The sequence below is a fragment of the Strongylocentrotus purpuratus genome, unplaced genomic scaffold (genome assembly GCF_000002235.5).
Source record: "Strongylocentrotus purpuratus isolate Spur 01 unplaced genomic scaffold, Spur_5.0 spur5_scaffold_13, whole genome shotgun sequence".
Classification (NCBI taxonomy): Eukaryota; Metazoa; Echinodermata; class Echinoidea; order Camarodonta; family Strongylocentrotidae; genus Strongylocentrotus; species Strongylocentrotus purpuratus.
In genome coordinates this window covers 11,279,444-11,305,982 of record NW_022145598.1, presented here as the reverse complement: position 1 = coordinate 11,305,982, position 26,539 = coordinate 11,279,444, and the positions used below count along the sequence as shown (strand labels likewise).

Genomic DNA, 26,539 nt, shown 5'->3' with positions numbered 1-26,539 from the left:
CTATAATTTATATGGGACGTATGAAGTGTATGAGGAGAGGCTATGCCAGCAATCCTCTTGCTGGACACGCTATACTGTCATGTTATTATTGGTATTCCCCATGAACCGTTTGGTATTTTAATGATTTCCTGCCTACATCACGAACAGAAACATGCTTGCCAAACGCTCATGAGTACTTTGGATCATTGAACTATATTTTGGATCACTGAACTTCAACTATGGTTATAGTGGAAGTAAAACGAGTGAAAAGCCGCGGAGTTTACAACAGTTCATTGAAGTTCCTGCTTTTGTATAGGTATTTACATGGCCATCGACTTTTCAAAACTTTTACAATCCGAGATAAAGATTACTCGCCCGCGTGTTTGCATAGCTCTTGAACCAGTGGCGTAGCTGCATACTTGGGGCACGGGAGTATATGGGCATGTACCCCCCCCCCCCCCCTCCGTCAAATTATGAAAAAAGACAACAAGTATAAAGAAGGGGGAGAAAGGGGGAGGGGAAAGGCCTCCTCCCGTCACTGGGTAGCCGCATTCTTTCATCCTTTGTCAAGACCTGTGCAACATCTTGCTCCCCCCCCCCCCCTCCTCCAATGACACGAGTGCCCCCTCAGTGGCCCAACAAAAGTACGCTATATGCCATTGTCGTTAACATGTGTTAATCGCCTTCTTTGGTATTTAAAGTGTGGTAATAGCTAGGCAGATTGCGAACATAAAAGTGGCACTATCTTTTCATATCTTGTTTATTATTTGTTTATATTGATTATTACCTCACCCTCTCCCCACCTCAACACACACAACGCAAGTATCCCCCCCCCCCCTCAATAGATGGATCCACGACATCCAACTGTGCTTAACACATGGCTATATTTAGTACTTAAAGGGGGGTCTAACATTGATCGCAAACTACTCTAGAAGACAACAGAAACAAATCAGAGAAGCATATTGCTTGGTGAAAGTTTGTATGAAATCGGACCCCCAAAATGAGAAAATTATGATTTTTGAAAGTTGCAATCACAATAGGTAAGTGCTTTTAAAATTGGTGGACAACTTTCCCATTTTTACAACTCACACAAATAAACTATAATTGTATTTTTTTTGTATTTGTATGACTCGGGATAATCTTTTCTTTTTAGACGATGTTTAATAACTTAATTTACATAACATAATTTGAGTAATGCCCGAAGGCCAGGGTGTAGGCACTTGCAAGAATAGAAAGAAATCAGTGAGTTATCCGTTACTGCGTCACAATCCACCGCCCATACTGCCAAAAGATAATGAGATAAATGAGATTCGCATATCTGTAGTGATCTCATATTTCAAATATTCAGAACTTTCTCATCATTGGTCCGAACGATTTCAGACTTTCGCCATTCTGTTTCTCTTACTTTCTGTTTTCATTCATATGAACTTACTTCAATGGTTGGATCGCCCTTGACGTATGGCTATAGCGAGGTTGCGATCATAACAGTGGAGCTATCTTGTCATCTCCTTTCATTATTTGTTTGATAATGATGTTGATTAGGCTACCCCTCCCAATTTCACCACCCTCCCCCCCCCCCCCCCCCCACCCCCGGCCCCGCCCAATGTCACGCTATGTCCCAATGCCGCCTCTTATCTTGGTACTTCCAGATGTCTTTAGCCAAGCTCTTGAACATTTAAAGTGGTAATTGCACCATATCGTCACACATTCATGATTTGTTTGCTATTAGTTTGGCCACGAACCGTGTAACAGGTATAATCGGAACTATGCGCAGCTGCCAAGCGGCCAAGTGGCCCAAATGGCAGCCTTGGCCGAATTTCCGCTGTATAATTTGTTTCATGCCCTTATATGGATCAGTCCAGGACAAAGGTTGTGTCAAGGTGTGGTTGATTGCTGGGTTAACACCGGGAAAAGTGTAAAGTTACTTCGCAAAGATAAAAGTTGTTATATTAATTCTTTTTTTAATGCATTTTGTTTTCGTATTTTGCTATACAATCGCAAACTTGCCTTAGACGTATTGAAACACCACTCCTAAATAAAAGAGATAAAGTGTGTATGACCGTGATTCCCTAGCTTTTTGAATGATTTATCTTTTTTTTTTTTTTTGCAGACCTGCGAAACATTATTTGGAAGTATCTGAACATAAATCGCTATGGATCAATATGATGTTGACAGCAGTAGGAGATAATACATATTATAAACCTGCAGTGTAATCATAATTTCATGAATGTCGACGAGAAAATGTTTCAACTGTTACAAACCCTTACATACAATTGAATTACTTTTATTTCTATTATTTTTTGTTATGTTGAGCTGACAGAGCAAGAAGTTTCTCATCTTTTATGCTTCAGAATCAAACAAAGCGTGGACATAAATTATTGTCATTTTTAAATAAATCGTCGCCAAATAATTTTTTGAGGAAATGTTGCAAAATTATGTTCTCTGGAAAAAAAGGTAGCATTATGCCCTTTAGAATTATTTCAGTACATCATTCTATAATTGTAAGGACGTAGATACACGTGGTGGCAGGTCGCATTTATAAAATCATCCTTACATTGTTAGAGCGTTTGATCAGTCCATGGTTTGATATGGTGTGAACTTTTAGACTTTAGTCCTTTGGTTGAACTCTACAAAGCAAATACAGTTTTTATGTTCTACAATCATGAATAGGTCTGGAGTTATCACCGAGTGTTGCGATTACTACTTATTTATAGCATTAAACTATTATCTCGATGCCTCAATTTTCTTTCTTTTCTAATCGGATCATGTCAGGGAAAACCTTAACGAGAAGGTTGAGTTCTGGGAAGAGTTGAAAAATAATTTGTAAGCGTTATCATTGTTATAATGCAAGTGTGGAAGAACATCAGATAAACAATGTTCCCTGAAAAACATGGCTCTTCAAATGCTTTCATATTCCAAATATGGCATGTAACAACATAAAAATGTCGTCGGAGATTTAGGATCAGGGTGATGGCAGCTGTGGTTTTATCTTAGGCTAAGTTTAGGGTTAGGGTTAGGAGTTGGGTTTGGGTTTAGGGTTAAGCTGGGAGGCGGGAGAATTCCGTTGATATTTGGTTGATGAAATTGGTCCCGACTTCTGAAACAACTGTCGCGGAGCAGGTAATAAAGTAATTTATATAAATATGTCTCATGCTTTATATGTATCATGCTATATATGGTCTCGACAATCTGCCCCTAATTCTCACACCAGTAGATACAATTATTGCCATTTATCATTACCTTCTTCATCATGATCCGAACTGGACGACAAGTACACAGTTGCCCATAAAGTTGATATTTTTTTGTCATACCTCTTTTCATGAAGTGAATGTGACAATACGTTTTATTGTTGTCGTTGTTGTTTGAATTGGGCAAGTTAGTCAGTTTATGACCATTATTGCTGAATACTAACAAAAAATTGAATGTATAAACATTCTCATAATATGCGTTTGCATATATATGTATATATTTTTTTCTTCTTAAAAAAAAACAATAACAAAAGAGGGAAGATAATGATATCATGTTGGATTAACGATCCCTGTCCCTCTTTTGCGCTATCCTGTTGAATAGAGTTTATATATTATCATAACGCATTGACCAATCTAAAGAGTCATAGAGATTAATGGAAAAACATTTCTGAGAAGATATAAACCTTATATATTAAGAATAAACCATATTATCACATTCATTACATAAAAAGTGGTAAGAAATTAGTATTCCAGCTTTATGGGCACCAGTGAAGGCCTACTATGGCCTATTTATCTATTACATTATCATAACTTTTCCTCTTCATAATTGTTTTGCTCGTTTACAGGTTATCTACATGGGCATTGTGATCTATGCACCGGCCCTGGCCCTGAGCGCAGGTGAGATGCTGAAAAAGATTGAAATATGAATCAATAAATAAATTCAACAAAATCAATGAAAGTTCGATTATTTACAAGTAATGTCATGATAACATGGCTATAATTCATTCTGGATTGTTTATCCTGCAGTAGATTGATTGTTTGAACCAGTAAAATAAAAAGAACCACACACAATCTTGCTGGAAATCATCTTCAATACAAACCACAACTCTCATTTGCACATAAGGACCTGTGTTAAGCACATGGTGTCGGGCCTACTTACCTGGATTTCCTTAACTTTCTATGCTCATTACTCAGCCCCTATACATTTCTACCATGATAATCCTATGGCACTTGTCATTTATTTGTTATCTTGAACATTCAGTGTAAGTTTCGTTTGATTCTGTGATAATTTATTTTCTATATTTACCAGAACTGAAGTTAATATTTAACTGTTAATATGTCTTGCTTGCAGTAACTGGTCTCAATCTATGGGGGTCTGTGCTCGCCATTGGAATAGTGTGTACCTTCTACACAACCATCGTAAGTATCTTTTTGTTAACACCATCTTTAATAACAGCTATGAACGTGATCGCAAAGAGTTATTCAAATATTACATTGTATACGCTCCTTCTCTCCCCTTTCCTTTTCTTCTCTGCAAGTCACTCTTTTTATTTGTATTGTTGTATCTAAGTTGAGGGCTGCGGGCACGTCAAGCTACTTTGCCTATTTCTGTAGCCCTCTTGCATATTATGTTAATTATGCATTCAATTTTGTTTAAATTCGTTTATTATCTGTATAAAATTATAAACACTTAAAATATTGTATCAAACCATATTATGTTCATGAAAATGTATGATGAAAAAGGGAAAAGATACATAAACCAATAAATCAAATCAAATCAAATCAAAACATGATTGTAAATGATTACGTAATCCGAACTTGATTTGTATCGATATGGTCGATTTCCTGAAAATAGTTTGACCAAAATATTACCAGGGTGTTATCCCCCAGTCTACCCGAGTGATAACTAGGCCTATCCTAGGGTTGAACTCGACCATGGTTTACCCCCAGGCTACCCGAAGCCTTTCACACTTAGGCTTTGGGTCATGGGGCACCCGGATTAACCACTTTCACACATGAGTACACTGTATCGTATGATGAAAATGTTTTAACTGTAGCTAGATTATAATCCCGAAGCCAGCTTATGAATCACAGCGCACAGTTGCAAACCGTGTACTGTCATAAACTCACATGTGAATTGATATGATGTGATGTGGTGTGATGTGAAATTATGTGATGCCGTGCGATGCGATGCAGTACGATGTGATGTGCGACCTGATGCGATGCGATGAGATGCGATGCGATGCGATACGATGCGATACGATACGATGCGATACGATGCGATACGATGTGATATGCGACATGATGAGATGCGATGCGATGCGATGCGATGCGATGCGATGTGATGCGATATGCGATGTGATGCGATGCGATGCGATGTGATGCGATGTGATGTGCGACATGGGTTGCGTTTATCGACCAAATTTTTGGCTAGAATCAGGTTTCTCAAACGTCTTTCAGGCAAATTTAGAAGGTGATAAACGCAAAGCCCTTTTTTAAAGGGCTTTAGATATGGGCATATCTAAAAACGCAAAAAGGTGTGTTTTGAATGTGACATACAGCCAGAATCACGTTTCTGAGAGATCGATAAACGCAAAGCTGTTTTGAACCTCACATACAAATAGGAATTCCCAGGCTAGTTTCCGGTTCGGAGAAATAGCGCTTAGCAGCTGCGAAGAGACAAGGCCTTTATTGTGAATCGTGAAGAGTCGATAAACGCGACATCCCGCATATTACGATCGTATAGTGGGGTTCGATAGTGGGGTATGATAGTGGGGTACGATATGTACATATCTAGTGGCAAGCCCCGATAAACGCGCCCATGATGCAATGCGATGATGTGCGGTGCGAAGAGATGCGACGCGATGCGATGCGATATGAAATGCGATGCGATGTGGTGTGAAATGATATGTGATGGTGTTGGGTGATACAGTGTGATGTTCCGCGATAAGATATATGGTGTGACGTGAAAAAACGCTGAAAAATCACTCATGTCTCGATACGTATTTGCTTGAATCATGCTATGATTATCTTTTGTTCAAGAAAACAAATAAAGAAATACAAAACAAGAAATAAAGAAATACAAGACACTTCCTAATGAAAAGCTTCACCATCTCATTCGCAGGGAGGCATGAAGGCAGTATTGTGGACCGATGTTTTCCAGGTCATCGTAATGATGATTGGTTTCCTGGCTATCGTGATCGAGACAAGCAGACGACTCGGTGGTATCAAAGAGGCGTGGAGAATAGCTGATGAAGGAGGAAGAATTGATTTCATCGAGTAAGGATATTTTATTATTCTTTTAAAGGCATCGTTTAACAATGTTTAATCTGAGATACACGGCCCTACGTGTCGTCAGTGTCTGTGCTATGGTGTAATATTGAAGCCCTAAAAAAAGTCGCGCTTCAAAATGATCAAGAAGTGCTTCAAAATAACCTTTAAGTGATCGGTTTTTCCCCATTCGTTTTCCCCAATAGACTGTAGTGTTATGAAAACCGTTTGGCAAACGCAAAATTCGGTTTCGATTTTCAATCATAAATATCTTGATAATCAGACTGGCAATCGGCTTGTAAAAGTCATGGGGTTCCGGACTGACTGAGGTTTATAATTATAATTGCAGCATGAGCATGGATATAGATATGATTGATGTTCGTAATATTATCGTCAATTAAAAATATTTATGTAGTACTACATATGATTTATTTCATTTTATTTAATATTTGTTATGTTGTTTTTATTTCTGTTTGCACATAACGTTGCCATTTCCATTTTAACCAATCTTCTTGCCTATATATAGCTGAGGCGATGAGCCATGATTAATTAATGCAAAGCCATTGTGAATATGCGTACTCCACATAATTCATGTGTTCTAGACAAGTCGATAGCTAGTTTCTAGGTCGACAACTTCCAATTTTTTCAAAGCTTTAGATTTCGAGTTTGCAGAGAGCTGCCTGCTTCTCCTCTGACAAACACTAAAATGGAATATAATTGATGTTATATTGTAATCTTATGGCGTATAAGCTTTCCGTTGATATATAATTCATTTATTTCGTTTTGTTCACTTCCGAAAGGGTCTTTAACCCAACTTGAGCATGTTTAGCCGTCATCCCGATACTGTACTCGCTACTCTTGAGTCACAGCGGCTGTCTCATTTATATTCTAAATGTCACGATAACTTGAGGTGACAATTTCATTACTTCTAACTTATACGATTCAGGTTTCCAGAGCATGACGGAATGCAATTATAGTTTAAAGAGAATAATCAAGTTCAAACTACATTTAGAAAATGTGCTGCACTAAGGAGGCACTATAGCTTAGTTGGTAGAGCAAGTGGTCTCGTAATCCGGCGACCCGGGTTCGAAACAAAGTCGAGGCATTGATCCTCATTACCGGGTCCCTCGGAGAGGATCTAAAGCCGTCGGTCCCATGGTTGCTTACTAACAATCATACATGATTTCTTAGCAGTCAGGTAAAATAACCACCACTATAAAAATAAAAAACCGTTTTAGCAATGTTGGAAACGACAGTAATACGCTCCGGATTTGCGAGGGGAAAAAAGTTAAATGAATAATGATATTTATTAATGATAATAATACCTGTTGTGCAAATCTCAATCAATTAATGGGGATGCTCAAGGCGCCTACAAACAAACGTTATTCCAATAGCTACGACGTCCTCATATAAACCATCAATAAATAAGTTCCTATTACTACTCATGTATGGAGAGTGCCAAAATATGTAGGTTATTATGCCAAAGGAGAACATACGTTCCAGGGATATAAATTAATTGAGACGAAATGAACAACCAAAAATGAAAACAAATATTGGGCGTAAGGGCACTGTCTGTTTAAACATTTTTTATTCTTTAAAAAGAAATCTTTGAAAATCTGTCCACCAATATTTAAACAAATTGTTGAATGATAACACTATTGACTGATATGTGGAGCGCTTAAAGCTTAATTAGTTCCTTTGCAACTCTCTAGAAAAATCTGCATATTAAAAGTCGGCCATTTACTACATGTACTCGCGGGGTATACCAGACTGCTCACATTCGCAATGAACTTTAGAGAAGAATCATTAAAATGTGATTATTTACGACCGTCATCGTCTTGTAAAGACGTCACTGAATTTTATCGGATTATCCCTGACAGATGCTAGGCTGAAATACGACGGTCTAAAGCCGGTATGCCACGCGCGATGCTGCCGAGGAGTGTAAACAGTGGCGTAGCGTCGTCGGGATGGGCACTTTGCCTCCGTAAAGGGGCTATAAATCAAACAAAAGCAAGAAAGAAATGGAAAGAAAAAAGAGGACTACAGTGGCGTAGCCAGCGTCAGGGAGGGCACTTCCCCTATCAAATGCCTAAAAATGAAGCAAGACAAGAGGAAGGAGGTCGGAGGAAAAGAGATAACTATATGAACAGTGACGTAGTGATAGGGAGGGGCACTTTGCCTCATCAAGTGGCTACACAAAATGAAACTAGAAACGAGAACAAGTTTGAAAGGTAGGGAAAATATCGAATTGGAAAGGAATGAGGGTATACTATTACGAATATAAGAACAAGATAATATGCTACATCACTCCCTGTTTGCTGCAAATCCGATTCATGTATTGCTAACATCCCACTTACGAGTGACATCAAAAGCGATGCAGTGGACTTTAATCGTCCAAGATATTGGGTTATAACCAGGCTTGCGATTGCGTTTTTCGTTGGGGTTAGGGTTAGGGTTGCGATTGCGTAATTGGTTGGGGTTATGGTTACGGTCAGGCTTAGAGATCCAGGGTTGGAACTGAGTATAAGGATTCGGTTTGAGTAGGATTTATTGGCCGTGGAGCAATTATCGTAGAAGCTAGCGTGTATCGTAAAACCTAACAAGCCCCCCCCCCCCCCCCCCCGGACCTTCTGTCGCAAAGAGCTGGCCCAATGCCAAGGCTACGTCACGACTGTATACTATACAGTATTATAAACATCCTGAATGTGCATCTGTTATGTTCCCTACCCGCATGTTCTGCATACGCAGACATCGCTGCATGTGTTTCATTTAAAGGTACTATGTTCCCTTTTGCAGCCAACCTCAAATTCTGTAGAACCTTGCAGGAGTTATGAACATGTCATGTATGTCCTATCTGTGAAATTTAAACGTTAGCAGTGTTCTAATATTCAAATTATGCAAAGAAACCCGTTTTACTTGCTAGACTTCACTGTCAGACACTATTGAGTGACTGACTGGCTTCTTTTCTTCTTTGGTAATAACATACATAAAATGAGCTGTAAAGGGTACATGAGCATTTGTCTACATCAATAACCCTCTTCTTATGATGGCCAAAATTAAACTCATTGAATCTTTGCGCAGCATAAAACGTATGCCCATTCGGTGCAATGGTCTGAAAATCAAGACCATTACTTATTGGCTTTATAACTCCTAAGTCGATTTGACAACTAATAGTCGTTATTTTCCCACTTGAAGACATTTTTAAGCCCCACCTTTTTTAGGGAAGTTCTTAATTATTATTGTATTTCAAATGCCGTTAACCTTTTCATTTCGTGGGCCTGCAAATGGGACATAGTACCCTTAAAGATGAGATTGAGTTCGAGTATATGAAAAATGAAAATATATATATTTATTTTTTGTGCCAGTTCTTATTCTGTTAATGTTAATTTTGTTCTGAAAGAAATGTGCCCTTAGAAGTATTGCTCTTCAAATTTCCTCATATTTGGAAATAGTAGGAAAAGATCGGGCCAAACTCCTGGAGGGGGAGGGAGGAGTACTCACATATTATTCTTATTCTGTTAATGATAATTTGTTCTGAAGAATATCTTGGAAAGAAATGTGCCCTTAGAAGTATTGCTCTTCAAATTTCCTCATATTTGAGAATAGTATGAAAATATCGGGCTAAACTCCCGATCGGGGGGGGGGAGGAGTACTACTCACATATTTAGACATATTTACAAACATACCACTAAACATGGGACCGTTTTTCAACAAAAAAAATCAAAATCGAGAAAAATCTGCCAAAATGACTCTTAAAGGGATCGTTTAACAATGTTAAATCTGAGATACACGGCCCTACGTGTTATCAGTGTCTGTGATATGATGTAATATTGAAGCCCTACAAAAATTGCGCTTCAAAATGATCAAGAAGTGCCTCAAAAAAGTAAAAATCTTTGAGTGACCGGTTTTACCATACTCGTTTTCCCCAATAGACTGTAGTGTTATGAAAACCGTCAGGCGAACGGTTTTCAAAATTTGTAATTCCAATCATAAATATCTTGATAATCAGACAGGCGATCGGCTTGTAAAAGTCACGGGGTTCCTGACTGACCTAAAGGTTTATAATTATCATTGCATCATGAGCTAAATCCAGAATATGTTTTCAGAATCTGAGACAAAGTTACCGGATCCCTTTAAAAATGGGTAGGGATTTCAAGACTTGGGTGGTACACCCCTGTCCAAACCAAGTCTGAGTACCTCCTCCCCCCCCCCCCCCCCGCTCCCGAGACCAAACGTGCATGCCATTCGTGTCTGTAGTCCCATTATAATAATGTGCAGAGCATGTGATCTTCGGCTAGACTGAGTCAATATATTTTCCTTTTGATCATTCCAATACCACACGCGGTATACGCCTATTATGTGCCGCATAATCAACCCTTTTTAATAGGGCTTCCAGACATTTTTTTTTTGTTCACAACTAAAAATCAACTTTATGTTTAAAGGTAGGCCTACTAAGTATGTCCGATTTGCAGGCCCCCCCCCCCCCCCCCAAATGAAAAGGTTACATTCCAACGGCAATTGAAAGATAGCACTGATTTAGAACTTCCCTCTAAACAAAAGGGCTTTAAAATATCTTTTTCGGGGGAAAATAACGACCGTTAGTTGTCGAATCGAATATAGCGATCTCGGTCATTTAAATATCTAGTCTCAGTTTTAGACCATCGTATCGAATGGTCGTACGTTTTGTGCTGCGAAAAAGATTCAATCAGTTCAATTTTGGCCATTACAAGAAGTGGGTTATTGATGTAGACAAATGCGCATGTACCCTTTACAGCTCATTTTATATAGGCCTATGTTATTACCAAAGAAAACAAGATCTCAGTCAGTCAGTCACTCAATAGTGTCTGGCAGTGAAGTCTAGAAAGTAAACGGTTTCCTTGCATAATTTAAATAATAATAGGACACTGCTAACGTTAAAATTTCACAGGTAGAACATAACGTGACATATTCATAATTCCTGCAAAATTCTACAGAATTTGATGTTGGCTGCAAAAGGGAAACATTACCTTAAAGATACTCGTGTCAGGTTCAGTTTAGATTTGATCGACTCAGAACCAAAAAAAGTATGTAAACAAACCGTAGTTTGTATACCTGTTCATGGTGAAAGGCAAATATCGCTACACCCTTTAAACCCACACACGACATGAAAAGCGTAACTCTTATTAGAAAATGTAAATGCAAATGTTTAATGTTTTATGATGTGTATTTGTATTATCGATTCTTCAGAGAGTGTGAGAAAATGAGAGTGTTTGCTATGGTACTTCGATTTGAGCAAGTCTGGCGATGTACTTGTAGGGGAGGGAATTTTCACACAGTATGGTAAGATGCCCGGGGATCAAAAATCATGACATATTATTGATCAAGGCTGTATATTAAACAACACAACTTTGGATTTCATATTTTTCTAGGCCTAAATGTTCCACGCCGGGGCTCCACAACGGTACATCATACCGGTTGACTAAAAAACACGCAAAATGAGATCGAATATTAGACAAGCACGAAAATGAATCTGACTCGAGTTACATGTACTACGGATGCATGTACGAAACCATTTCTGAGATGTAAGAGATTTGCCCCCGTCGAATACGAATTACTACGAATTCCTTCGCGTTTGTCAACAACCCTCTTCCCGTAGCAACATAGCGGAGGTCAAAGGTCACCCAGTGAGCAGCTGAATGGAAATAAAATATGAAAAGGTTTTATATTTGATGACGTCATGTTTGGGATGGTTACATGATATGAGACGGCGGGAGTGCTGCCGGAGTAATTGAAAAGGCGGGTGCATAAAAGACATGGAGACATGCAGACAATGGTTAACTAAACAACATTAAAACGTGTCTTTACTACAATATGGAAGCATATTGGCTTATTGTTCCCCCAGTTCTATAGGCTGTGCATGCGGAAATACATTTAAATAGCACAGCTACTATACTCTACACTACAGGTCTTCTTAGTGCATGTCGAGTATCACCCCAACCTTTAGACGAGCTATTACATGATTTAAGGCTCTTGAACAATCTTCTTTATATGGTTAGCCATAATTATAAGTCACCTGGATGAAGAGCGGCAAGTGTAGATTAATGTCTTGCCAAAGGATCAATGAATCATTTATAAGTAAATTTAAGATAATGACCAAAAGCTAGACGTAGTAGTGGTGATTATTTTTTACCTGACTGCTAAGTATAAAGCATAAACGCTTGTTAGTATAAAACAAATATATAGGACGGACGGCCTTAGGTCCTCTCCTTTGGTTCTCTCCTTTGGAACTGGTAATGAGGATGAATGCTTTATCAAAGGGCACTAGCGCATCGACTTGGTTTCGAACCCGGGTCGCCGGATTACGAGACCACTGCTCTACCAAATGAGCCATCGCGCCTCCCACTATGAAATTCCAACTCAGAAATCAATCATTGTTAATCAACAAATAACCCATCTGTGAATCGGCCAGCCAACTAGTACTGTAGCTAATAAATCAACAAAATATTCAATCTGTCATTCAATCGATCACTTACTTAATAGATCACAATCAATCAGTCAATTAATTAGTCAATCAATTAAGCAAGTTAATCAGATACTCATTATTTATCTTTCGTCATATTTCTGTCTGCGAGCTTCATACCCGACAAAATAATGTCACACGTTCTTGTCCGTAGTCATAGAGGGAATATTCACATGGACAATTGTTTCTAGTGTCAACCAAAGTTACTCATTCTGTCCTTACTCATATTAATTATTATCAAACATTAATTGAATCCATTCATTCATTCATTTTTTGTTTGTTAATCAGTCATTCAACAAATCATTCAATTGAGCATTTCATAACTCATAATATAGTCATAGGGGAACATTGACATGGGCCGCTCTTTGTGGTATCAACAAGGTTTGATAATAATAATTTATATGAAAAGCATTCGATTAGTAGGTCAGTAGGTCAGTAGGTCATTCAGTCAGTCAGTCAGTCAGACCATCAATCTAGTAAGCATTTAATAAGTCAATAAACCATTCAAAATGTATCTTATCAAATTCTTATTTCTATCTTCTTTTCATTCTTGCGAAGCAGATTGTTTCGAAGATATTTTATTTTTTTATTTATTATAGTTTTATTTTAACAGGGTGGTCTCATTCAAGTTCATTTCTGAACCTGCTCTCCCAGAGAGCCCTGCATCACATAAAAACATGTACAATAATAACATGAATTCAAAACATACATACAAAGGTAAAATATACATGGTATATACAATAATTAAACATAGGTAACGAAAAACACGCATTAACAATTATAAGGACAAAAAATACAATTATCAAATTGAGAAAACTAGATGAATGAAATGCAATAAATAAAGGTCAAATTAACGTGAAAATATGTTTACAAGGGAAACTGAAAGGTTTTGATATTCTTTTTAAAACTTTGCAGCGACTTACAATTTTTAATATGATAGGGTAATTCATTGTATATTTTAGCTCCTGAAACCGCTTATTTAATACAGTGTAGCTGCATGTAGCTGTATCAACTTAGCCAATTATTCATTCTTTCCTTCCAGCTTCAACCCCGACCCTAAGGTCCGTCACACGTTCTGGTCCGTGATCATAGGAGGGACGTTCACATGGACAGCTGTTTACGCTGTCAACCAGAGTCAGGTTCAGAGGTACCTCACCTGTGGGAACGTGAAGGTGGCCCAACGGTAAGTGCCCCGCCCCCCCTACCCTATGAAATTCCCATACGTAGGCTATAGGGGATCCACATCGGGAAAAACAGTTACCCCTAGTACTCCCCGAAATGGCGCTGCATGTTATGTTCCGCATGAATAATGGACATCCAAAAATTGCCCTTTTCAAACATAGCAATTTCACCCCTCTTTCACTCCCCTCCCCCCCCCCCCCCCCCAACCTCTCTCTCTCTCTCTCTCTCTCTATCTCTCTCTCTACTTCTTTCTCACACGAACTCTCTCTCTCTCTCTCTCTCTCTCCCTCCTTTCGTCTTCATTTTCTGGTCTTGTTTTTTTTTTTTTTATCCCTCTTGTATGAGGATATGAAAATAATGCCATTTTCTAATTATAAAATGAGTTTGCAAAATTCAAATTATGGTGGAATCACTTTTACAGCAACAGCGCATTAACAAGTAGTGCTAGTTAATTACAAGTAACTTCTGTATTGCATTTCTTTGCAATGCATACTACCCCAATAAAAACCCTCGTTTTCGATTGCTTGCTTTCCGTCACTTTTTAGAGCTGTTCTCTACGCCATCATCGGCATGCTGTTCGTCGTCTGTTTCGCCTGTCTCTCCGGCATCGTCATGTACGCTTACTACGCCGACTGCGACCCGTTTACCTCGGGAAAGGTCAGCCAGACTGACCAGCTCGTACCCTACCTCGTCATGGACATCTTCGGCAACCGGCCGGGGTTACCAGGTCTCCTTGTATCGGCAGCTTTTAGTGCCGCCCTCAGGTATACGAATTTTATGTCAAATGCAGTGGCGTAGCCATTTTATTTCATTTTACAAGCGCCGGGGGAGGGGGGGGGGGGGGGGTGTCGCCAATGTTACTTTGCTTTGCGAAAGTGCTGGTATGAATATGACACTGTTATTAGCACCAAAGAAACGTTATCATGATAGTAGAAATATTATTAGAAATATTTTTTTTTAATATAATAGAATCAATAAAATAAAATAATGTTACTTTGCTGGTAAGGAAAGGAAGTAGTAAGGAAAGTGCTGGTATGACACTGATATTAGCACCAAAAAGTGTTATCATGATAGTAGAAATATTATTAGAAATATTTTGGTTTTAATAGAATAGAATCAATAAAATAAAATGAAATAAAAAATAAATATTTCACATAACTTTATGTGCGCTTAACTAGATGTGGGATGGAAATTATCCTGACACTCCTTCAAAATAATTGTGCCATTTTTCGGCAATTCGTGAAAATTAATATTAACTTTTTGAAATTATCGTTGAATGTTATTTTAGAACCTCTGTTATGTCTGCACAACAGCTTTATAATCCTTTACCGGGAAATTAAATATTGAGGGACCGACAGATTTGGTTTGTCTTCCCCCATTTTCGATGGGAATATACATGTATAGATATAAGGCCTCATGATAATAGTTCAAAGTTCAAACCGTGACTCTGTTGTCATCTCGTCCATAGTACTGTATCGTCCGGTCTGAACTCGTTAGCTGCTGTGACCGGAGAGGACATCGTCAAGTCAATCTATCCAAATATGCCCGAAGAAAAATACACCAAGATCACAAAATTACTGGGTAAGTTAAAGCCCCGTTGCACTTCTTATAGCTACTTGCGCCCTCTATATAGCAAACAATGCCTAATCGGTGCCTGTTTGTCCCCCATGATCCCCTTTTTCTTATGTTAGTTGAGAGCTGATTTTATGAGAAAACCACCTGTCAGTGACCTTGCATGAAGGTATAATCCCCCCTGGCCAAACTAGTACAGACAGGCTTAAAAACAAAAAAAGGAAAATACGATTATTGTCATCTATCAGGGGTTGAAACGATAAAAAAAAATTAGTATAAGCTATATTCATACATTCATGATGAGAACCTGTTATAAAATATTTATAAAATATTTATAAAATATTAATAGTATATCTGTAAAGCACTTTATAGAGACTTCATAGATACTTCATAGATGAATTAAGCGCCGCAGTGGCTGCCTTGCTAAAGCCAGGGTAATAATCGGGGCAGCGCCAGGAGTGTCACAACGTGACGGACATGTGCGCTTTAACCCTATTTAGCCCGGGGGGGGGGGCTTGAGAAGCCCCCCCCCCCCTCGACATTTTTCGCGATAATTTTTTAACGCAAGAAAATCTTGCACTGAAATTTTGTGACTTTTTTCTTTCGAGTCTTGCGCAACTTTTGAAAGAAATTTTTCGAAAATCGGACCTACCATTACAAAGTCACGTGTCCTTTTGTCTTCGCATGTCAGCCCGAAAATCGCTCATTTTTGTGATTTGTGTACAAAACATATGGAAATCTCATTTTTCAAATAAAGAGGTAAAACATTGGTTATTTGGTCTTGTTTAGATTTTAGGTGTTTATTTTGGGGTCAAAATAGTTGAATTATAGTTGGAAATGAAATAAAACAACAAAAACAATAAAATACATAAGTTAAAAAAACAAAGAAATACATAAGAAATTATCAAAACAATAGATAACATAAGGAATAACCCTGGTTTTTCAAATTTTTGTGCTGTATTATTATTCCAAATGGTCTAACAAATATATGTAGTGAGAAAGAATGCTTAAATATGAATAATGTCTGATTTATGGGCAAAAATGTGAATTTAATGACCTTATTTGCATAAATTACCATAAATATGCAAATGAGTGAATTTTTCAAAAAATTGAAATTACCATAGTATTCTATACACTTCACTTGACATGTATGCAAATTTTCGCGGCGATCGGGCTTTTCACGGCCGAGATCATAGGGGGGGGCCTGAGAAGCCCCCCCCCCCCCCCCGGGCTATGCAGTTTCAAAATAGCCCGGGCTAAATAGGGTTAAGAGAAGCCACCATTATTATTATTATTATTATTATATAAAAGCGGAATTATTATTAGTATTATACTACAAGATCACAACAAAAATTGTAGATCACAAGGGCTATTTTAATACCCCATTGTTTATCTCATTCATGTTCGGATTACCCTAATGCAGCACTACACTGTAGTGTGCGCATGTTTCAGTGGGTGATGAAAAAGGATATTGAAAGAGCACAGTTTTTGCGATAATAGAGACTTTTAGATTTGCACGACGAGAACCTGGACTTCGACGTGCGACATCCTTTTAAGGCAATGTGACGTCCTTTTAAGGCACTGCCGAGCACTGCCAGTGCCTTAAGAGGACGTCACACGTGGCAGTCCACGTTCTCGTCGTGCAAATCTAGAAGCCCCTAATGTTATGTTGCTGGAAATTGATGAGAGTGAAATCCATTATCCTCAATTCTTCACCCGAATCATGACTGGATGGTTTCGATCTGCCGCAGCATGTTCCTATCAATTTCAAAGTGAGCCATGACTTTCGCAGCGTGCGAGTTTTGTACTCAATTAATTAGTAATCCCATTGTGAAATACGGAAAGTCATGAGAGTTTTGTCTCTAAGCTCCGACTTAGAATTCAATGTGCGTGAGAAAATTCAGGCAGTGTGACCCCGTTGATAATTCCTTGTAAATTAATTTCCTTCTTATTTTTTGGATAATCAATTTATATATTTTTTTCCTTCTATTTTCAGCTGCATTTTATGGTGTTCTGTGTATCGCCATGGCCTTCCTAGCCTCCGTTATGGGAGACGTTTTGCAAGTACGTTACTATGTTTCCTTATTGTCATTTTGTATAAGTACATTATTGGCATCCGTCAGTTCGTGTTGTTTTATTAATCTGTCACTGGAAGAAATTGAATAGATAACGGTAAAAATGATTTGATTTTTGTAATCGGGAGCTGTGTGTGTTAAAGAAGAAGAAGGAGGAGGAGGCGGGGGGGGAAGGAGGAGGAGGAGGAGAAGAGGAGGAGGAGGAGGAGGAGGAGGAGGAGGTGGTGGTGGTGGTGGTGGTGGTGGTGGTGGTGGTGGTGTGGGATTAATCTGTATTGGTATAAGATTTCAGCACTGTACACCAGTGTTGTTTGTGCAGAACTATATTCACATAATGGCAATCTTAAGTATTTTATTTCAAACTATTATTCATATGTTTTGTTTTTTCAGGCTGCTCTCAGTATATTTGGCATGATTGGAGGACCTTTACTGGGACTGTTTAGCTCTGGAATGTTTTTCCCTTGGACTAACTCGATCGTAAGTATAGAGTCACTTTTATGATCGTTAGGATGATGAAATATTAAAGTGGACATCATTTGTGCCAACCCTCCCCTATATTTCTCTGGAATGTGGAATACATGTATGTGGAGCAATAAAACAAGACAAATCCAAATCTGGGTCTATACTGTGGGATATTCCGAGATAATGATACACTAGGTGGATTATCCTTTGGCAAGACATTAATCTTCATTTACCACACTCCACCCAGGTGAGGTAAATGGGTACCTGGTAGGATTATTCCTTGAAATGCACTGTGCGCTGATAACGGCTGCCGGAGCTAAAGCTAGGGTAATAGTTTCCAAAGCTTTTGGGAAGCGCATAGAGATGTTATTTCATAACGCATTATGCGCTATACAAGTACTGAATATTATTATTATTATTATTATAATTATAAGTAGTAGTATTATTATTATTATTAATCTCATTTTTCAGGGTGCTTTAAGTGGGCTTTTCACCGGTCTCTTCGTGACCTTCTGGATCAAGATTGGCTCCCAGTTCTACCCTCCACCGGTCTCCAAGCCGCCCCTCTCCACCGCCGGCTGCCCCGTCGACAACTTCACCATGTACAATAATTATACCACAGACGTGATGGAGACCAGCGAAATGGTGACGTACACATTGCTCAACGCGACCACGCCCATGATGGATGACCCTGACAGGTATGCATGACGCCACGGCAGGAGGCGATTCCATTATTTTGTGATGAGTGGCATAATTATGAAGAAGAGGGGGAGGGGGATCTAGACTGCAAATACAAAAAAAAAACAGAAAGCAAATTAAATTTTGAAAACATTTATTTAGGTGCCTTTGGGTCAAAGATTTAGGGCACAGTTCTGTTCACATCTTGATAAGTTTTATTGGTCAGAAAACACAATGATTTACAAAATATGCATTACTTTTCTCTGCAGAAAATTTAATGAATAATCATATTGTTTTACATTACAGTGTAACATGAAAAATACATAGTGCACAGTTGACACAGTTATGGCACAGTTGACATTTGGGGAGACCTACTTGACATTTTGTTTTAAAGGGGGCGGTAGGTCAGCTGTTTCCCTCCTCTAAATCTGTCAGTGGTGTCTTTGATTTTGAAGCATTTCATTTGAATCATGTTCAAAATCTTAGTGTGAGATTAGTGATAACAATTTTGTTTCTTTGTTTGTAATGTAAGCTTGTTAAGTGGTCAAAGTCTTGGACCAAAATATGGTGAGATCACATTTCAATTCGGAAAGAAATAATGAAAGTTTGAAGACATGACTATCATTCTACCTTATACCACCTTCTTTTAATTTTTATTTTCAGACCTGCCATTGCGGATTTCTACGCCCTCTCGTATTCTTGGTACAGCGCCGTTGCTTGGTTGGTAACAGTTTCTGTCGCCCTCATCGTCAGCTTCATGACAGGTACTTTTGCGATTGACCCAGATATTGGGAAGAGAATAAATCTGTCAACAAGTTGAGAATAGGGCAAAGATGAAAAGTGAATTTCCAAAAATTATCAAAGTTCAAGTTTGGTTCAAATTGTGGTTTCGTATTAAAGAATGCATGAAAACATAACTTGAGGAATACCTTCTTCTATACCAATGGAAACCTTGTCGCCCTAACTAGTTAAACAATATGTTTAGATTTTGCATGGATTGAGTATTAACTTTTAGTTTGAATTTCCAAACGTTCGTTCGAAAATGTTAACTAAGCCAAGAGAAGCGAAAAATGTCACCTGAACATGTTACAATACTCGCAATCATAACGCATCGGCTATATGCGGGGATAGGTATGACGCAGACGTGAATTCAACGAAAAAAGGCTGAGCAAAACTTTGAATCAAATTTTCTGAAATCACAGATTTGTCTTTACTTATTTAATTAAAATATGGATCATCTAGAGACCTTACAAACACAACACATGCTTTATATAGGAAGAACTGTTTCATGATGCTATAATTAAAGTGACGGCTAGCAATACCAGAGGACATCTGTGCTTGCTATTACGTTTACATAACTAGAGCACTAGACTATTTTCAACAAACATTGACTGATGTTGTAATTTTTTAGGTCCAACAAAGGCCGAGGACTTGGACCCCATGTTGTTCTGTAGCGTCATAGATACCATGTACTGTTGTCTACCAGAGAGGGTTAAGAAATTCTTCAGGTGCGGGATGGAACATTATCAAGCCCCAGTGGTATGTAGAGTTAAACAAGGTTCAATTCATTCCCCTCTCCTTTAGTTTGTTTTCTCTTGCTCTGTAGCCCCCTACAGTGGCGGATCCAGGGGGGCCCGGCCCCCCCCCCCCTTGAGAAAAAAATCATGCAAAATCACGCGATTTTTACCTCTTTTGGGGGTTGGGCCCCCCCCCCCCCCTGGCGCTCAAGGGGGGGTGCAAATTTTAAAATTTTCGAGGACCAAAAAAAAAATTGTGCTCACTACCCCCCCCCCCCCCCCCCCCCCCCCCCCCCCCACTTTCCGACTTTCCGGCTGGCTGAGTCGTTGCGATTCAGCCAATCACTGTCTCTTTCTCCCCTTTCTCTTTATCTCTAACAAATAATAATTTTATTGAATTATATAAATTTTATTGATTGTTTATTTTATTCATCCTGAACACGACCGCAAGTCGAAAAAAAATAACTTTGCAATTTCAATCATATCACTTCTATTTTGTATGTCCCAAATAAATCATATTTGTTATACACCACTGTCGTCTGCACACGTTTCAAGTTTCAACTGGTGAGGCATAAGGCTCTTGAAATTGCGTTAGGTTGATTTGTTTAAGTAGTTGCTATGGTGATTCTGATTTGTTTGCATTTCTCTTCACCGTGCAGGATATCGAGGGCGACGAGGAGAAGGACGAGCAAAAGTATGCCCCAGTCCAAGGAGATAACGGCGTCGAAGTCGAGAACGAAGAGCCCGCAGCCAACGGTAAACCCCCTGTTGTCAGTGATGATGACGACACCAAACTTTAACCTTTGACATCGCGTCTCATTAGCATAATGATTCGGAGCCATCAGTGTATTTGGTTGGTCGTACAAAATGAGATTGAAAATGTATAATGCCTTTGTATATATACAACATTTTCAGGGTCGTATGTAGAAACGAGTTAGATATCAAGAGGTTTCATTTTTTTTCGATGTCATTTTGCAGTCAGGTAACGGTGTGTAATATTTTACTGTAACCCATAACTTTTGAGAAATCAACTAACGAATTATTCATCATGACCTTCGTCGCACAATTTTGAAAACAATTTTACTAATATTTTTTAGGATATTTGGTCTCTGTTTGCAAAGTTGATAAATGCTGTTGTAAATATAATTACTACGTTGGCGTTTTCATGACACTTTACAATGTTCCTCCAATTCTACGATAAGAATTTTAACAAAATTGATAAAAGTCCAGTATTATATTGCACAAATGATAGCGAAATATAATCATTATGTCTAGTTTTGATAATTGATCTGTTTATCTAGCAAGAGGTTTCATTTTTGCTTCACTGTCAATTTTCAGTCAGGTAACGGTAACTCAAGGGAAATGTTTGTATAACGTATTGTATATTCCATTTTAAAATCATGTTTGGTTTACCTAACACACACATTGTGATGGGCAAAGTTATTGAAATTGCTTTAGGTCAATTTCTCGAAAGTTTTCGCAATCCTCGAGTAACAACAAATGTATACAATACTGTTTGGGAAAGAGCAAAGTAGATATTAGTTGCTGTTCAAAAGAGTTTGAATTACGGCTCTTTTCAACTCGTTTTTAAGCCGTCATTAAAACTGATTTTACAATCGTAACATTGTGTTTATGATGAAATTGCATATTAGTCAATGGAGTATTCTGAAATGTAGGCATTATTTTTCATGACCTTTAGCGCACATTTTTTAAAACTATTCTACTAAAATTTCAGAGGATATTTGGTCTCAGTTTCCGCAGTTGATAAATTCTTTCGTAAATATATTTTGCTACTTTAGCGTTTTGATGACCCTCTTTTTATCATGTTCGTTCAATTCTACCAGAAGAATTTTAACATATTCCGTTAAAAGTCCAGTATTAGACATTAAATGTTTGCACAAATCATATAGAAAATTATCATTATTACGCCTAGTTGTAATAATTGATGTGTTATTATCTACCATGTACCTATTATGTTTGGAAATGAAGTGAAACATGAACAAAATTGCAGTGTATTGATCATTTAAAGGAGGATTGGATGTAAGAGAAATGTCATTTAAGAAGAAAGCAAGATATCTTTGCAATTGTTTGCGTGTGTGACTGTAGGCGATAAGTTATTTCACACCACTCACATTCCATATGTACAGTTGTATGGACGTGTCAGGCACTTCCCCAGTGTGCAGAAATATTTTCAAAGTAGAGGGAAAAAGAAGTATGCGTTATAATTATGTTATTATAACTTAAAGGTACTTTGTCCCAATTGCTGCCAACATCAAATTATGTAGAACGAGGGTCTGAAAATCAGACTTTTACTAAATGGATTGCAATCATCAAAGTCGATTTGACAATTAATGCTTGTTACTATCTTATTAAAAGACATTTTCAAGCCCTTTCGTTGTTAGGGAAGTTCTAATTTAACCTCTTCATCTGTTTGGCCTGCAAATGGGACAAAGTACCTTTAAAGCAGACACAAGTATATATACTTTGAATAGTGACCCTATTACTCATGGCAGTCGAACAGAGCAACTGCACAATAAAGAACTTTATTGATTGGTTCATTACACGTCATGTGACAAGATATAATTCACTCTGGCCTTCCGGGTTGTCCCCCCTCAGGAAAATAATCCGTTTCACCTCTGATACCTAGGATTCAGGCCAGAGCCCCTCATGGCAGTACATATTTATGTATATTGTAGCAAACCTTTGCCAAATTAATGTATAATAGCTTCTGTTTTTATGTCTTTATTTTCAATAGATTTGTCAATATATTACAGGAAACTTCTGTCGCACAAAAATTAGTATGGCTTTAAAAAAAAATCATGTATGGGTATTCTCTAACAGAAATGAAATGAGTATCGTATATAGGACTTCTTATATGAAACAGGGTCAGTTTTGAACAACTTGAGAGGAGGGTTATACCTTTGATCAGGCGCGTACACAGGGGGGGGGGGGGGGGGGGTTAAACCCCCCCTTTGGTAATTTTTTGTGTGTAAACCCCCCCTAAATTTCCCTAACCCCCCCCCCCCCCCCCCTTTTGGATTGTTTTTTTTTTTTTTTTTTTTTTTTTGTTGTTTTTTTTAAATTAAAAAAATAAAAAATAAAAAAAAAAAGAAAAGAAAAATTCCCATGGCCGACCTCAAATAGATGACCTTACCCCCCCCCCCCAACGGAGCAAAATGTCAAATTTGCAAATTTCGATACCAAAAAAAAAAAAAAAAAAAAAAATGTCCTCTTACCCCCCCCCCCCCCCCCTGAGCGACTTTCCGGCCGGCGCGATTTTTAAATTTTTGGGAGCAAAATATTTTGGGCCAGATTTTAAACCCCCCCCCCCCCCCCTTCAAAAAATCCTGCGTACGCCCCTGCCTTTGATATTTTTGATGTACAGCGTACTAAATATTCTAGCACCGCACAATACAATACGTTCTTATCAAGGACATGAAACGCACAGCTCCTTAAATGTTAACAAGTAAATAATCTATTTATGATTTTGATTAATTATTATTATCATTATTATTTTGCTCCTATGTAGTCGTTTCGAGTGTCCGCCCAGAAACAAACTACCTCACTTTTGTGATCGTGCAGTTTTATGGAGATTTTATGAAGATTTTTATCGAATTTATAAGAAGTACAGTTTATCGAAATCAAGGGTTCTTTATTTTATATAAAAAAAAATCATGAGCTTCTTGAAGTAAGTAAATGTTGTGCATGTTATACATTCTTCGTACGATTGAAACGTGTTCGCCGCTTTGGAAAGCGCATAAACTTGCAAGAAAACATCCCTTTGAACTGGTGATGAAAGAATTTTGAAGGTGATATTGATGCAGAATATAAAAATTGGTAATCGCCCCCTCCCTTTCAATTACACCAAACAATAAGTAACAAAAATATAACGACATAATTATGCGGTCATTGCATATCACAAATCGAAAGGAGATATTTTTCATTTTATTTTCTTTTGTTATTATCACAGTAAGAAAAACGCACATTGGACTTCTCATCTTATTGATTGATGAAATAACAAGTTATTGAAAATGTATCGCAAGTAGAATATGAATAAGATTACATTCATTGCAACTGAGAAGCTCTGAGAAGCTCAGTGCTCTTCTGGTAGTGGCGAATCTCTCTCAGGGCGACTGTGCCAGGCCTGTATCGATGATCATGTACTCTTCCTTATGAATTCGATTATGTTTGTCCTCCCATTTCATAAAGCAATACAATGCGACGATGGATATGTAATCCTTGTGATATTAGAATATTTTCTGGTATTCGTTTAGAGATTCATTGTGCGGGAGACAATACGGACAATATTAAACTCATGATATACTGTGAATTGCACAAACCAATTGATGGTACTTTACAGCAAAATGGTAATAAATATTACTTTGTAGATATGATGTATAAGAAATGGAATTTAATTTGAAGTTTGGACATGTCATCGTATTGTATTCTGTAAATATTGTATCATGATGCTGTATATCATTTCAACAAGGTAGTTAGTTGGTGGTAGTGTACGTCTCGCTCCTAATTCATTTAGTTGACTCTTCTTCGTGACCAAGTTAATCTAATACAACCCATGGAATATTCATTGTGTCGAAATTTTCTTGCAGTTGCATGAAAAATACTACTCACACTGCTCCACTCGTTAAGGCCTCATCATTTCAAGTAACCACTTAGCCAATACAATCCATATAATGGAACAAACTGAATGGCACTTCCAGGCCCGCTATGATGTAAGTATAAGAAGTTGCAATTGATCGGTATTGGTCACAACTCAATTTAAGTTTGATATCAATCGCCAATATGAAGGGGGGAAATATGAGATTGTCATTTGCGATTGATTGGATGACTTACGATCAAATACATCAACCGCAAATCGATGCCCCTTTTACAGGCCTACTGAGCTGCCGACCGGGGCTGCCGATATTCTTAGATACAAGTGATGTTCAACTGATGTATTGTATTGGTTTCTAAAGTGCTGCATTCGAGCTTATACTAAGCACTTGCAATGTTTTTGCCAGACAGGGTATGAAACCGAATGACTCAGGAAATATCACTGCCTACGAACCATGCATAATTAACTCCAAATCTTCCAAACTAGCTGCGTGTCACTATAGACCAGCGTTTTTCAACCGGGGTGCCGCAAAAAATCTTTGTAAGGGTGCCGCGAGAGAAATAAGTTATATATTACAAATATATATATTTTGGAATAGCGTCATTTTCATGAAAGCGACATTTTATACACCTTTATGGATTTTCATGAGGAGATAACATTTTAAAGATAATAAATTGTTTTTCTTCCTCGCTCGCTTCGCTAGCACAAAACATTTAGAAGCAGCATGGTTTAAGGGAGCAACATGTCTGAATACGTTCATATTTGGAGGTGCCCGAATATTCCTTTATTCGACAGTGAGGTGCCCGAATATCGTCATATTCGGGGTGTCCGAATATATCTTATATTATATACACCTTTAGTTATAGAAATTACAATTATACCACCCTCGTTCGTTTCACTCTCTCGCAACATTTAGAAACAGGATAATTCCGGGCAACGACATGTTTCAATATTTTCATATGCGTGAATCAAGGTGATTGAATATATGAATTTGTATTGGTGTATTCGGCAGCAAGATGCCAAAATACATAATTTTACATCTTACATGTAGTGTGCTTTGATTACATTTCTACCATATTCAAGTTTTCTTTTTGCTCGCTCGCAAAATCTAGAAACAAAATAGTCTGTTAAGTATATTGCCCAGAGCCAGCTAGAGTGATGCAAAATGTATAAGTTTGGGATTGCTTATTGGGGTGACGCGAAACTATTCATATCTTAGAAAGGTGCCGTGACTAAAAAAAGGGTTGAAAAACACTGATATAGACAATGTGGTTTGTGATTTGCAGTACGTTTTTGTTAGTTTGTGCATACGGTGATTTCGTCCGTCAACCGATGCCTCATTATGAAAATAATTTAGAACGATTTTGAGCTAGGTTGTTTCGAAGTACATTGTTATTATCACAAGTCAATTTATACTATAAAGTTTTATCCTGATAATGAGCGTTACTTTGAAGTTGGTAATAGTACAACCCTTAAAAAGAATGTATATAATTTTATGATGTCATTATGTCACTTTATTCTTTTATTAATTCAACATATCGTTTACTTTTGCAGTGAGACATAAACAAGAAACTCTTATCTGTGGTTTAATTAAAACATGTGCATGTTTCATATTTGATATTGGATTTATGAATAACGATGATGACGATAATGACAAATAAAGGAGTGCTCTTTCTTCATTTTCTACGTTTTAGCTTGCCTTGTCTGCTTCATTTCGTTTCAAA

General features: G+C 37.9%; 1 protein-coding gene across 1 annotated transcript in view; it reads left to right on the top strand.

Moving 5' to 3' along the window:
• The window catches only part of LOC584046 (sodium-coupled monocarboxylate transporter 1), a 34,900-nt gene extending 13,486 nt beyond the window's left edge, over positions 1-21,414 (top strand). Inside the window, exons 3-14 of the mRNA XM_030982904.1 lie at positions 3,794-3,845; positions 4,300-4,367; positions 6,073-6,227; positions 13,760-13,900; positions 14,445-14,663; positions 15,368-15,480; positions 17,468-17,535; positions 17,937-18,023; positions 18,480-18,706; positions 19,350-19,450; positions 20,098-20,225; positions 20,863-21,414. Coding sequence (XP_030838764.1) covers positions 3,794-3,845; positions 4,300-4,367; positions 6,073-6,227; positions 13,760-13,900; positions 14,445-14,663; positions 15,368-15,480; positions 17,468-17,535; positions 17,937-18,023; positions 18,480-18,706; positions 19,350-19,450; positions 20,098-20,225; positions 20,863-21,003 — 1,500 coding nt within the window. The 3' untranslated portion in view covers positions 21,004-21,414. The remainder of the gene's footprint in view (positions 1-3,793; positions 3,846-4,299; positions 4,368-6,072; positions 6,228-13,759; positions 13,901-14,444; positions 14,664-15,367; positions 15,481-17,467; positions 17,536-17,936; positions 18,024-18,479; positions 18,707-19,349; positions 19,451-20,097; positions 20,226-20,862) is intronic.
• The last annotated feature ends 5,125 nt before the right edge of the window (positions 21,415-26,539 follow it).